We start from the raw sequence: 15,257 nt of genomic DNA on the forward strand, positions 1-15,257 counted from the left end.
GCCATTTCTGCCTGTTCCTATGCTGCTTGCTGATGCTCTGTGTGCATAAGAGGAGGCTTCTCCATGCAACCAACTTAAGAAGTCACTCTAAACTCATGATGAGAGTGGTTTGGTAGACATATAACAAGCTTGAGGCATCTGAGACTGAGAACCAGTTTGGTGTAGTGGTTAAGAGTAGACATGGGCATGAATGGGGGAAAAAAACCCGAACACCCTGTTCGTCATTTGTTGCCATCCACAAACAATGAACAATGAACATGGACGAACATGAACTGTTCCCGAACATGTTCGTTGTTCATAGGGGCCAGAACCACCTCCACCCCCAAACCCCTCACTTAGCCCCCCTTCCCCTCAAACCCACTTACCTGGCCCTTTAAAGATCCCTTTAAACTATCAGCTGGCAGGCAGCAAGGGGGGGTTCGCCTGGCAGCTGATAGTTTAAAGGGCCCTGTTCTGGCAAAAACAGCAGTGTCTGCTGGCAGCTAGTTTGAGGGGTTACAAACTGACCTTCTCAATGTCCAATACCCACCAAATTTGTAGGGGACATAGTCCTCACTGTCCTCTGAAGACCCCCCAAGTTTCAGAGAGATTGCACCCCAGGAAAGGCATGATCCACGAGTCTCCCCGTTGGCTGTCATTTTCTCTTCACAGTGGCAAAAACGGGACTCTCTGCTGGAAGTACTTTGAAGGGTTAAAACCAGAAGGAAAGCCAGAAGGAGTTCAGACAGAGTTCAGTCCCTGCCTCCAGTTGCCAAGGGGATTGATTGCAGGTGCCAGACTGTCTGGCTTGACTAACAGCTGCCGAAGTCAACAAACGAGGCTTGCAACGACCACCTGTTCATTTAGGATGGGCCCTCACGAACAGCAGGGCCGTTTCCAGATGGCTTACCTGAAGCTGCTCCATGCCGCAATGTTGTGGATCGTGCCGGGGAAAACGCGAAATATCGCGTTTTGTCATGCGAGTTTTGCACAATGTCGGGCAAAACTCGCGCGAGAAAACACGATATTTCACATTTTCCCCGGCACAATCCACAACATTGCGGCATGGAGCGGCTTCAGGTAAGCCATCTGGAAACGGCCCAGATTGGGCTGTTCATGTTTTTTTTCTGTTCGTAATGCTGTTCATGCCCATGTCTGGTTAAGAGCTGCAGGAGTCTAATCTGGAGAACCGGGTTTGATTCTCCACTCCTCCACTCAAAGCCAGCTGGGTGACCTTGGATCAGTCACAACTCTCTCAGAGCTCTCTCAGCCTCACCCACCTCACAGTGTGATTGCCAGGAGAATAATAATAACACACTTTGTAAACCACTCTGAGTGGGTGTTAAGTTGTCTTGAAGGGCGGTATATAAATCAAATATTATTATTATGTTATTAATGGCCCATGTGCAGTTTGCAGGCCAAGCTTTTCTGTCAGGCAACCTATGCTTCACACTGACCCAAGCAACAGGCTCTAGGTAGCTTCCCACAAAGCGGTTTTTGCTCTGTAGAAGAATCTTGATAGTGGTTGATCAAATTCATGGCTGAGGAAAGACTCCCCCAGGTTAGATTCCAGACAGTTTATTGGGGGGGGGGCATCTTAGTCTGTGTTGCCACTTGACTTCTGTTTTCTTTATTATTTATTAGCCTTTGTATCCCAACAGTTTGGTGTAGTGGTTAGGAGTGGCGTGACACTACTCTGGAGAACTGGGTTTGGTTCCCCACTCCTCCGCTTGAAGCCAGCTGGGTGATCTTGGGTCAGTCACAGCTCTTTCAGAGCTCTCTCAGCCCCACCCACCTCACAGGGTGATTGTCATGAGGACAATAACAACACACTTCGTAAACAGCTCTGTCTGGGTGTTAAGTTGTCCTGAAGGGCGTTATATAAATCAAATGTTGTTATTGTTATTTCACTCATTGTGTGACTAGTCCATTTCCAGTCAGTTCTTTTGCTAGATGCCAACCTTTGCACTTTAGGCTCCAGCTTTTCCAACTTGGGAAGATTTATCCTCACATACCAGCTTTTGTCTCCTCAGGGCGCTGGGCACAAAGCCCTCTTGGATCAATGGGCTGGTCGGAGCCTTGCTGCAAGCAGCCCCCGCCAATGTCATTGCTGTGGATTGGGTCCACGGGTCCACAGCCTCCTATAACACTGCCGTGGAGAACGTCACCAAGCTGGCGCTGGAAATCTTCACCTTCCTCCAGAAGCTGCTGGTAGGTGAGAATGCGTTTCTGAATCTGGCTAAGAGCAGCCATCACACCCAAGAGAGAGGGGGGCAGTGCTTGGGGGGGGGGAAATGCCACACAGAGACTTGACGCAAGCTGCAGAGCCCTATAAAGCATTTCCCATTAGAACTGTCAGCCCAAGTTGCTGCTAAATGAACGGTAGCCAGGAGGTCCTCTCGCTTTAGCTGTTTTTATTTCATTCATTCATTCATGGCTTGACTCAATAAAAGAAGCCACATCCTCCAGTTTGCAGGATCTGAGCAAGTCTGTTAATGAGAGGACGTTCTGGAGGTCTTTCCTTGATAGAGTCGCCATAGGTCGGAGGCAACTTGACAGCTCACTCACTCACTCACTCACTCACTCACTCACTCACTCACTCACTCACTCATCAAATGTTTTTATGCTGCCTTTCCACCCAAATAGGGTCCCCAAGGTACCAAACACCCAAACATGAAAACACTTCAATGTTAAATCACTGAGACATTAAACCAGCATTTAAAATGAGTTTTATAGAAAATATTTGAACAATTCAATAAAAATATATACACATACAAACTAGGGTTGCTACGTACCCCTCACCTCCCACCAGGAGGGTGGAGTACCTGGCATTTACCTTATGTTGAGCACAAGGTCTTCTTTCATGCAGAGGGTCTTGTGGGGGCCTGGAACCCCTTCCTGGGACCCCTCTAGCCCCACTAACACACTCCCTCCTGCCCCCTTCAACCTTAAAGCTGGCAAGACGTGAGAATTACGTCTCAGTGTAAAAGAAACTGTTTTATTTACAAGATGGGCAATCACTAGGTGTCTCAGTTGCCTGTCTCCCTGCCTCCCCATCAGGGCTGTATTATTCATAAGACTGACTAGGCTGAAGCCCAGGGGCCCCATGGGGACTTGAGGCCTGTCAATTTTTTTGGCTGAGGCACATCCCCACATAAATTACAATGAATTGATTCTCTTATATAACCTCTGTTAATAAGATAATTAACTGCTTCCTTATTGAAGTGAAACAAATTGTCTCTTATATTAAAGCAATTATCCATAAATTATAATTTTTTAATAAATAATAAGTTTTATTCACTTCAAAATATTACAGTATTGAATAATTATACCCCCAAAATGTGCTTTCCTGAAAAGTTCTACTATGGCAAATAGAAATATTTTTAAAATTGTGACTTTTTCAGGAGGCCCTCAAAACAGACATTGCTCTATGTACTGTGGTGGTCTAGTACCTGCCACACCAGGGTCAGGCTGTCAGCTGTAGTGGGGTGAAAGATTGAAGTGCCAGAGGGGGCCCGAAATACCTGAACACCTCGGGGCCCAGCCATGGGTTAATACGGCCCTGGCTCCCATTGTGCATTGTGCATCACTGAAGGGTCTTTTCCAGCTGTCCCTTTTATTGACCCTGCAACATCCTGGTCCGCATTTTTTCTTTAAAAAGCGACCGGTTCAATATGTGAAAGAAATACTAGGGGGGAAATCTGAAACAACCATAAAGTGTGAAAGAGTAGGCTGTGTGACATTGAAATGACAGTGGGGGTGGCAAAGACCCTCCCCACCCACTGATGCTTGGCTCTCTGAATCAGCGTGGTATAGTAGTTAGAGTATCAGACTAGGATCTGGGCGAGCCAGGTTTGATTTCCCACTCTGCCCAGGGGCAGAATAATGAATAATATTATGAATAATATGGCCCTGACTCTGCCACGAAGCTTGCTGGGGGGCCTTGGGCCAATCACACACTCTCGTCCTAATATACCTCACGGGGTTGTTGTGTGGATAAAATAGAGGGTGGGAGAATAGAATGGAGGGAGGAGAATTATGTACGCCACCTTGAGTTCCCGTTGGAGAAAAAGGTGGGGTATAAATGCAGTAAAGACATACTATTCTTGCAAGCAACACTTAGAAAACAGCTGTTTCAGCAAAACCAAAAAGGAGCCTTTTTGTATCCAGTGAAGCCTATGAAAGCACGAGTCTCTCTACACAAGACATCTTACGTGGGAATGCTCAAATGCCTTACTTTCTGTGTAGAATTATATTCAAGTGTACTCTGTCTCCCTAGTGGTTTAGATTAGATTTTATTATTACTGTCCTCAGGGGTCATTTCGTAGAAAAAGAGCGGAACTCATTAGCATAACTCATTAGCATAACTCATTAGAATATGCCACGCCCCTTTCCATCACCGGAAGTGTGTTATTAGCATAGCTGATTTGCATGTGCCACACCCCCTGACATCACCTATCCTGGCTGTTTTGGACCCAATCCTGGCCATTCAGAGCCGAAATTGGGCCCAAAATGGCAAAAAGGGGCTGAAAATGGTCAGGGTCAGGCCACTGCTGAGCGGGAGAGTGATCCACCACCCATCAGAGGCCTGATCTGGGCTGCTTCGGCCCCAATCCAGGCTGAAACGGGCCAAAATGGCTGAGAGTCAGGTAGGCGGGGCTACCTGTCATGTGACCTCTTTGGGGAACTGCTGGAACTGTGTTCCTGCGCGTTCCCCCTCAAAATGAGCCCTGACTGTCCTAGTGGTGCATGTGTATCTACAATGGGCGAACAAATGTAAGATCTTTCACTTGATCCTACTTGTGTATGATTCTTTCTACACATTACTAAGCACTTAGGGACGCTCAAGTGAACCTCATTTCACATGTCACCCCCCCCTCCAACTTCCCATGCACTCACTCACACAGTCACACATCAGATTTGCTCTGTGTGAGTACATTCACACATTTCTTATCAGTTCCTCCTCAACTGCTGGAAGCATCCCAGTTTCCCCCACATCCCTTCATTGAAATGCAGATCTTGACATTTTCTCACACCTTAAAGAAATGTAAATTGGCAAGTCAAAGGAGCTTCCAGTATGTGTTCTCACAGCAAAAACAGAGCAGAATTGGCGCTTTGCCCTCTGGAATCACTTGCAGTCACACAAAGGGAGCTCCCGTGAAAGCGGCGTTCATGTGCACTGAGCAAGAACAGCCTGTGTGTGAATTGGGGACTACATATACAATCCTGCACTTGAGCGACCCTAGGTAATTAGTAACATGTAGAGAGACTCTAAGATGTTTTGTGTAGAGACACTCTATATGTTGCAATCAGTCTCATAGACTACAAAGTACAGAAAGAAAAAGGAAAGAATATGGCAAATCTCAATTTTAGCCAGCAGGGCCTGAAGAAATCCACCCAGAACTTGTAGCAGCCCCCTACCAAGTTTTGTAGCAAATATAAGATTTTATTCTAGTGTAAAAATTTGTGCACGGGTGGGGCCACCAGCCATGGGACCATTTTCTCCGAGGGCAACCCACTGAGTTCCACCACCTCTTTTCCCAGAAAAAAGCCCTGCTGTGAAAATTTATCCTGGAATAAAATTTTGTTTGACTTGTGCCAAGCAACGCTTCTATTTATCCTTGCTGCAATGGACCGATGATCCAATTGTTCTGAGATAATATACTTTGAGGTGGGAGGAAAGGACTCCAACTGTAGGAATGATTCCTGGCTATCTGACTCTCTAGGCCTTGGGAGCTCCAGAGTCATCCATCCACCTTATTGGGGTGAGCCTGGGTGCACACGTCGGAGGTCTGGTTGGCCACTTCTACAAAGGCCACCTTGGAAGGATTACCGGTAAGGAAAAGCAAGCATTCCCAATGGCAGTCAGCTGGCCAAGCCTTTCACAGGGTTGCCCGCTTCCAGCTGCTGGCTGAAGATCTCCCAGAATTGCAACTGATCTCGAGCCAACAGAGATCAGTTCCCCAGGAGAAAATGACCACTTTGGAGTCAGGACTGGTTGGCATTATGCACAGCTGAGATCCCTCCCCTCCCCAAACCCCACCCTCTCTATAGTCTGTCTTTCTCACTGAGACTCAAGGCGGATTACACAGTATGAGATGAGTGCAATCAGTATCAATTACATTTCGATACAGTATCAAGAACATTTCCATAAACAATGCCAGGGGGTAAATAGATACAAGTTTAAAAGACATAGTATGCGTAAGAATCCAGAGTAGAAAAAATACCGAAGCAGAACATAATCAGGCAACATGGAGCACTGGTTGTATATAGGAGTACATATTTAAAGCAGCAGATAATATGTAAGGCAATATAATGATGAAATCTACGGTCCCTAACTCATTAGCGAAGCATCTGAGACTCCATCCCTACAATACGGCCCTCCCATTTGAGTAAAAAGCCTTTACAGTTCTGTAAACAGCCAGTTCTTACAATCAAGTCAAAGTACATGATTTTCTGAACAGTAGAGACTGATAGGTCATAGCCAGGAATTAAAAGGAACAGAGTAAAAATAACATTCTTGGATGGCACCAATCAATTTCAAAAGATAACTGGGAAAGGATACCCCAAGGCCAAAGCTAAATATCTCCAGATATAAACCATTTTTAACTTTCAGTGTATAGGGGAAGCAAACTTGCTATGCCCTTTTTTCATGGCCTCTAAGTTTTAATCCAGAGGAGTTAGCCGTGTTAGTCTGTAGTAGCAAAATCAAAAAGAGTCCAGTAGCACCTTTAAGACTAACCAATTTTATTGTAGCATAAGCTTTCGAGAATCAAGTTCTCTTCGTCAGATGCCTGATCCGAACTGACGAAGAGAACTTGATTCTCGAAAGCTTATGCTACAATAAAATTGGTTAGTCTTAAAAGTGCTACTGGACTCTTTTTGATTTTTCTAAGTTTTAATGTTATAAAAACAATTGCAGGAACAGAAATGCAAAACGTGGGGTGTAAGAGGAATTTTCTCACAGGCTTTGAGCAGCCCAGATCAATGAGGTTTGAATTGAAAGTCAAAGGGTTACCCAAAATTCCCTAACAAAAAGCTACAGAGTTTCATAAGCTTCTGTTTATGGAGTTCAAGAACTCAACAGCTCTTGTTCCTTGGAGTCCATTGGGGTCTTCTTGCAGGCCAAATGGGTCATGTTTCACGTCCACTGTCTTTTTACCATGTTCCAGGTCTGGATCCTGCCGGGCCCAAATACACCAAAGCCAGCATTGAAGAGCGGCTAGATCCCGGAGATGCTCTTTTCGTGGAAGCCGTTCACACAGATGCAGACAGTATGCTCTCTCACTGGCGATGCTAACAACCGCAGCACACATTATTGATAGTCAAGGAGCTCCTACTAGAAACACCCCATTTCCTGTGGAGAATTATGTCCACTGTGGTGGTAATATGTCGGGGGAGGGGAGGATGAGCACTTGGGAGGTTCAAATCCCTCTCCTGCCGTGAGCTCAGCAGGTGGCCTTGGGTAAGCCCCTCCTCTCAGCCTCAGCTCCCCAGCTGCATTGTGGGGATAATAATAACACTGACTTTGTTCACTGCTCTGAGTGGGGCTCTAATCTGTCTAGAAGAACCACATATATATGTAGTAGTTGTTGTTGTTATATGGCACCTTACAGAATTTTACAAGGAAAGTATACAGAGGTCTCTACCAGGTGAGCCTGATCTGGTCAGATCTCAGAAACTAACCATGGTCAGCCTTGGTTAGAAATTGGATGAAAGACCTCCAATGAAGACCAGGGCTGCAGAGGCAGGCAATGGCAAACCACCTCTGTTAGTCTCTTGCCATGAAAACCCTGCCAGGGATTGCCAGGGCTTTTTTTCAGCTGGAATGCGGTGGAACGGAGTTTCAGCACCTCTTAAAAATGGTCACATGACTGGTGGCCCGGATCCCTGATCTCCAGACAGAGGGGAGCTTAGATTGCCCTCTGTGCCACTCCAGCGGAGATCAGGGTGCGGGGCCACCAGTCATGTGACCCTTTTCGCTGAGGGCAATTTAAATTTTAAAAAACTCTTCCCCCCTTGTTCCAGCTGACCCAAAGTGACGTCATTGCGCAGTCCTGGGAACGTGTGCACACTTTGCGCATGTGCATGTGGTACCAGGGGCACCACCTCCCGCCAGGAATTGCCCCCTGTGCTGGCAACCCACTGAGTTCCATCACCTCTTTTTCCAGAAAAAAAGCCCTGGGGGTTGCCATAAGTTAGCTATCACTTGGGAGCACTGCGCACACACACTGCCTCCAAGGACCTTTCAAATAGGCCATCAGTGAAGAGGGAAGGGCAAATGTGGTGGAATGTGCAAAATGTTTGGTTACGGTGGGAATGCTAAAGACCGGGCCAAAAAGATGTAGCTTTGAATAGAGATTTGAAGCAAGAGATGAGGGACGTAACACCAAGCAGTAGAAGGAGAAGAAGACACCCAAAGACGCAGCAGAGAACTAGCCGGAGTTTTAGAAAATTGCCCAATGCCTTTTTTTCCACACATGGATGGAGTGGGGACTCTAATGAAACACAGTGGGGTGGGTCTTACCACATCCTTCCCCCACACTGAACAAAGTTTATTTATGCATGTATTTATTTATTAAAATATTTATACCCCACCTTCCCTTCTGGCTCAAGTGTGAAACCTTCCTCCAAACTTGGGAGCAGACCTCCATGGGAAGAAGAGACGCTTAAGGTGGAGGAAGGTCTCCTCAGGCTAAAGGAAGGTGCTTGGATCCACCCCACTGGATCCAAGAACAACACAATCCCAATGTATCCTTAACGTGTCTTCATTTTCGAAACAGACTTTACACTATTCATAGACCGTCTGCTGGAGCCCTTGTGGGTGCTTCCTTCCTCTTTCTCCTGTGGAAGAAATGCTCTGCTTGCGCGTTTCCAAGGAACACACATCTGGCCACAACTGGCCTTTGGATCTGATCCAGCAGGGCTTGTCTTCTAATCTTACGAAAGGATCTCTGTTTTTCTTCCTTTTCATACACATGCACACAGAGCAAGATTTTTCGAGGGAGGAAAGGCAGAGGTCTTGTAGCTTGAGACTAATCCTCCAATGCGGAGGGGCGGGGCAGTTTGCACGCAATATTTGCAGAGTGTTTTGCATAATCTAGAGACAGAGCAAATCTGATCCAAGTCTTTTTTCAGAGTTTGGCATCCGGATCCCGGTGGGCCACATAGATTATTATGTCAACGGAGGCCAAGATCAACCGGGCTGCCCCCGTTTCATCCCATCTGGTGAGAAAAGTTTACCACGTATTACTAAAAGTTGCTTTTCATCATTCCTGTCCTCTAATGATGGGCCAGGGGGGGCAGGGGTAAAAATGTTCTGTACATTACTTTCTTTGGCCTGGCAATGGCTTTCCCATAGAGGGGGGGGGGCTGGGATGGTCTTTCCCATCAAACTCTCCCTACAAGCTGTCAAAGAGTCTCTTTACACAAAACATCTTACACGGGGATGATCAAGTGTAGGGAGATGCAATGTTAGCCAGAAAGCGTCATTTAAGAAGACAGAGCCAGAGGAGATGGCTCCTCATACGGCTTTTTAATTTCATCTTGCCTCCTGGAAGGGGAGGTGAAATTGACAGAGCCTTGGGGAAGCGAAGATGAAATTAACAAACCCTCTGAGGAGTGATCTCTGACTGCTCTATCTTTTAAATTATGCTTCCTGGCTAACATTGCGTCTCCCTACACTTAAGCGTACCCATGTAAGATGTCTGGATGAAAGTGACAGGGACTTTGGTTGGTCATATATAGAAGTGGGTTAAGGGCGTCCATTCCTTAGTCACGGGCCCTACTCAGCAGAAGACCCACAGGAGAAATGGAAAGGGGATGACACATGGCTTACGAATACCATCACAGACATTTTTAAAGCCATGAGCAGCATACAAGTGTGGACAGAATGAAATTTCATTTCTTCTCTGATAATACCACAAACCAGCGGTCCCTGGACAAAGCGTCAAAGTACAGGTGACATAAGAAATCAGGGTTCAGAAAGAATCTCCTCTGATTATAGGCCAACTGACAGTCACTCTACACGTTACGTCTTCTACAAGTTCTCCACAGAGCCAACTCATGGAGATATTGTGTGCACATGCGGCAGCAGAAAGGAGAAAACTCTCTTCCCTGCATTATTTTTGCATGGGGAAAAAAGCATGGAAGAAAGGCGGGAGATTTCCCTCCCCTGGGAGCAGCTTTCTGAGCCTATTTGCATACCTTTTTTAAAAAACAGAAGCCAATTCCCAAGGTGATGTGTGTTTGTGCAGAGAATGAGTTGGCTCCGTGGAGAACTTGTAGAAACAGAAACGTGTAGAGCAGGGGGTTTTTTCTGGGAAAAGAGGTGGTGGAACTCAGTGGGTTGCCCTCGAATAAAATGGTCAGATGGCTGGTGGCCCCCGCCCCCTGATCTCCAGACAGAGGGAAGTTGAGATTGTCCTCCGTGTCGCATGGCGCAGAGGGCCATCTCAACTCCCCTCTGTCTGGAGATCAGGGGGCGGGGCCACCGGCCATCTGACCATTTTCAAGAGGTTCCGGAACTCCCTTCCACCGCATTCCAGCTGAAAAAAAAGCCCTGGTGTAGAGTGACTGTCAGCCAAGGGAAGCAACTCAACAGAATGGAGCTGTCCTTGCAGAAGGAGAGTTAATCTTCCCCCATCACAGTTTTCCCAGTTTCAATCTCCTCAGCTGTGTAGGAGAAAACATACAGATACGTTTCCCCAGTAAGAAAAACAACAGCTGGGGTGGATGATTTGCATACGGAAAACGGTGTGGCGGGGCAGGGAGAGACAGAGAAAGAGAAAAGTTAACTCTGCTCCCCTTCTGTGCCCTGATCCTGATCCGAAATAGGATTTCCCCACACGTAACTGCTAGCGTCTTACCCATTATCACAGGTTTCTGCTGTCCTGAGTTGTTTGGCCCTCTGGTATTAGCGTTCCCCGGGAAACTGTTGCAGATCTTCATGAGGACGTGCTGGTCTCCCGCCAGCCAGGCCGTCCCTGGGCCACGCACGCTGCCTCCTCTTCCAAGGGCATCAACTCAACAGTAGCACCTAGACCCATAACAAAATCCTAAAATTTTGCCCTCAATTAATTAATCTTGAATACCTGTTCAGCCCATGTTCAGAATCACTACTGTCAATAGGAAATCAACCCTGCAAGGTAGACCACTCTGCAGATTGAGTTCCACTAAACGACTATTTGGGTAGCTGTGGCCCAAATGGGTCACAGTATTGGATTCAGACTGGAGCTTGCAAATTCCAAAAGAACACACAAAGTTATACTACAGAGAGTTTATTAACAGAAGTGCAGAAAGGTACAAATATACAACCGTGCAAACAAAGAGGAAAACAATAAACACTAAAAAACAAAACAAACGCACTTAAACAGACTTTCAGTCTCCCATCCCAAGGTTACCTTTCAGACTAAACCAAAAGAATCCAAACAAGATTTCAAAGTCTCAGACTCCAGAGAAAGAAACCCTGGGCTGGCCCCAATCCAGGTCAGCAGGTCCAGAGCACAGAAGCAGGTAGCAGAAAACCTTTCAGCAACCCAGCAGAGTCCAAAAGCAATAGCTGTCCTGGGGGTGCAAAATCCTTTGTGAGAATAATGCGATGTAGGTGCAAGGCCTGGACGCTATGACCTCATTTAGAGTGGCCAGTTCCCCTGAACCCCCGGGTGGGAGGTCAGAGGCCCGGCACCTACCTTATGGCTTCTCACATGCTCCCACCCTGCGTGATGATGTCACTTCTGGGAAGTGACATCATTGTGTGCATCATGTGCCACGCTGGGAGCACTCCTGTGCTCCCCAGGGGGCTGAATGGGGACCAAATCCGGCCTGATTCTGGCTGAATCTGCCCCAATTCCAGCCAAATCCGGCTCAATTCTAGCCGAATCCAGCCCGAATCAGGCTGCTGTGGTGCACAGGAGTACGCCATGCTGCCCAGGAGCGTGCCAGTCCACCCTGGAGCACACCCCAGGAGGTGCATTCCTCCCATTGACTAGATAAGTGGGGATGGGGGTGGGTGGGAGCGAGGGATCCCCCGCCCCTGGCAGGGAACTAGCATCCTTATTCCTTAACCTCATTGCACCTGTGTAGTCCAACCCCAGCTCTGAAACGGCAGTCATCATGATGATAAATCAGTTTCTTAACGACCACCATTCATGACGAAGCCTGCTGCAAGCATTGCTTGGACAGCAATTACGAGCCTATACCTGCCAACTCTGTGGTCTGCTGGTCTCAGGTTTTATGATCTCTCTCTCTCTCTCTCTCTCCCACTCCTACAGGCTATAACTATATGATCTGTGATCACATGAGGGCTGTGCATTTCTACATAAGTGCTTTGGAGGACTCTTGCCCCATGACAGCTTTTCCCTGCTCCAGTTACAAGGATTTCTTAGCTGGCCACTGCGTACGCTGCACTGGGTCTTTCTTGCATTCCTGTCCCACAATAGGTATGCTGTGGCTCTCTGTCAATGGTATCAGGTGTCCAGAAATCTAGAACTTGGTGGGTAGTTTTGAATCCAGCGGAGATCATGAAGTGGCCTCATGGTCTTGAGAGGGAAATAAAATATGCTTTTTACATAGGTTGAAAACTAGAATGAAAGTCTCGTATGGATGATTTTAAAATCATTCTTGAATTTCTGTACAAGTAGGAAATGGGTGGAGGGGGTCACAAAGCCCAACTTGATCAATGGCGGAAGCAATGCCACCAAGAGAGGGTCCAGAGAGACAACATTTCTGGGTCCCTGGTCATCCTGAGAGTCTGAGGGGTTTGTTGCCAAACTATATTTGGAGTGGATGTGGGTGGTGTGGCAGGGGTGGAGAGGAAGCAGAGGCGCCCACGGAGGCTGCTGCAGCCTCAGGGAGGAGATCAGCTACTTCAACCATCCTTGTCTCTAACCACAAGTTTGTTGGTGAGTCATTGTTTCCTGCTGAATAAGAAAGGGGAACAATGTCGAAACTCTGAGGCTGCCATGCAGCCTGTGCTTTGTACCAAAGAATTCCAACTAGGAGAGTAAAACTGTTTTTTTCAATGACAAATGCAAAACAAGGCCCAACCAACACCTTAAAAGCATGGGTGGAGGAGAGGAAATGAAAGAATATCAGTAACTACAACCTACAAATAACAGGAGTACTTTTTGAAACAGATCGTTTTTGAAACAGATATTCATTGCTCAGCTGACTTCCAGTGTTTAAATACATTAAACAATCAGCTGGTATAACACGGCATTTATTCATCGTGGCCTCCTGATCCATCACTCTTTCAGCCAAAGTTTTTGAACATACACTGATTTCTTTTTATGGTCAAAAGAAATTATATCAACTTGAATTTAAATTCTTCAGTTGTCTGAAATTGAGGTTTAAAAGGAAGTTTGGTTGTTTTCTTGTTTCTGGTGTTTCAAAAATTCCTCTGTTGGATGAAATCTGTATAGACTGATATGGCTGGGTGGAAAACATGAGAAAGGGAATTCAAGGTGATCGTCACCCTTCCCTGGGATAACATAAGATGACCCTCTTTGGTTCTTGTGCCAAATGGGCAAACTTGACGTTAAGAGCCTCCGGCCAGTTGGGAAATTTGGGGAACTCCAGGTTGGGAAATTCCTGGAGATTTGGAATTGGACCCTGAAGAGGTTGGAATTTGGGGAGGGGAGGACCTCTGCAGGGTATAATGCCATAGCGTTCACCTTTCAAGTGTCCATTTTCTCCAAGGGGACTAATCTTATTGGTCTTGAGATCAGCTGTAATTCCAGGAGATCTATAGGTCTCTTATAGAGGTTGACAATCCTACAATATTTCCCTAAATGTCATGGGTGACATTGGGCCGGTCTTCCTCTCTCATCCTAATCTACTCTTTAGGGTTGTTCTGGTGATAATCCCATGTATGCTGCTTTGAACTATTAAGATGAATGGCAGGATAAAGATGTCATTATCAGTAATAACTCAGTCTCTCTACATTAGACATCTTATACAGGGACGCTCAAGAGTAAGGAGATGCAATGTTAGCCAGGAAGCATAGATTAAAAAGACAGAGCCGGCAGAGATCACTCCTCAAAGGGTTTGTTCATTTCAACAGCCTTTGGGGAGGCAAAGATGAAATTGAGCCTGCTTGCGGGGAGGGCGGAATATAAATGCGATAAAATAAAAATAATAAATTAAGAAACCCTCTGAGGAGCTATCTTTGCTGGCTTTTTTTAAACTACTCTGTGTAGAGAGATGAAATTGAAAGTCTTCAGCTCTGTCTTTTTAAACTACACTTCCTGATTAACATTGTGTCTCTCTACACTTGAGCATCCCCGTGTAAGCTGTCTTGTGTAGAGAAATTCTCAGACTATTTTCACTTCAGGAACAAAGCAACAGTGTGCTTATCAGCTTCTCCCGGAGCAGCGATAAAGCGATTCTTCTATAGAAAAGGTAGACAATACCTTCCAGCTGCAATTACAGTTGTTAATACCAAAGTAATACCTCAATTACTATATGGCGCAGCAGTGTGGATTCATAAGATAGGTGAAACTATAGATGGACCACTAACACAGTTTTTACGTCAGATCTGTGAAATACCAAAGTTTGTGGCGGGTCTTGCCCTCAAACTAGAACTGGGCCAGCATTCTACTGAAGCCAGAGCTTGGATTCTGGCTCCAAACATGAAACTTAAAATAATCTTCTCAAAGAACAATAGCTGATTGTTTTACTTAAAGCATGATAACTATTCTAGTGCATGGAGCCAAGCAATTGAAGGAAAACTGAATATTTTACAATGTGCAGAGGGTGTAATCACTGCTCTAGGATGGTCTTTAGCTCGTAAAACCATCAAGGAATTAATTTTGAAGATAGATATGAACAGCACCATCTGTAGAGCTAGGAGAGTCTGTTCTTCCCTTTATATGGGGATCCCTCCAAGTTTTACGACTCCAACGTATTTGTTTGGCTTAACAGTCCCTAAATATAGATGAGCAATTATGCTTGTAAGACTGAATGCGCTACCTTCTGCAGTCTCTGAAGGTCGTATTTTGGGTGTACCTTTTTCAAACAGATATTGTGGCTGTGGTCTGGGTGTTATCGAAACTGTAACCCATGTTTTATTTGAATGCCCACGGTACAACAAGGAGAGACAGAAATGGATCAAACCCTTGACATTACACTGGGCAGATTTTATACCAAATATTTTAGTTCCTAAATTACTAACCGACTCAAGAGTGGAAATTTTTGGCTCTGTGCTTATAAGGTGAAAAATAACGTTAATTGAAAACTGTGAGAAGGCAAATTTTGCTCAATGACAACAGAGGGCATTT

The 15,257-nt window shown here is 45.9% G+C and overlaps 1 protein-coding gene across 1 annotated transcript in view; it reads left to right on the plus strand.

Annotated features, from left to right (window-relative positions):
• Positions 1 to 15,257, plus strand: part of PLA1A (phospholipase A1 member A) — a 32,158-nt gene that overhangs the window by 10,455 nt on the left and 6,446 nt on the right. Inside the window, exons 3-7 of the mRNA XM_055002172.1 lie at positions 2,013 to 2,190; positions 5,706 to 5,814; positions 7,152 to 7,253; positions 9,118 to 9,207; positions 12,252 to 12,419. Coding sequence (XP_054858147.1) covers positions 2,013 to 2,190; positions 5,706 to 5,814; positions 7,152 to 7,253; positions 9,118 to 9,207; positions 12,252 to 12,419 — 647 coding nt within the window. The remainder of the gene's footprint in view (positions 1 to 2,012; positions 2,191 to 5,705; positions 5,815 to 7,151; positions 7,254 to 9,117; positions 9,208 to 12,251; positions 12,420 to 15,257) is intronic.

This window comes from Eublepharis macularius, chromosome 18, assembly GCF_028583425.1.
Source record: "Eublepharis macularius isolate TG4126 chromosome 18, MPM_Emac_v1.0, whole genome shotgun sequence".
NCBI classification, from domain to species: Eukaryota; Metazoa; Chordata; class Lepidosauria; order Squamata; family Eublepharidae; genus Eublepharis; species Eublepharis macularius.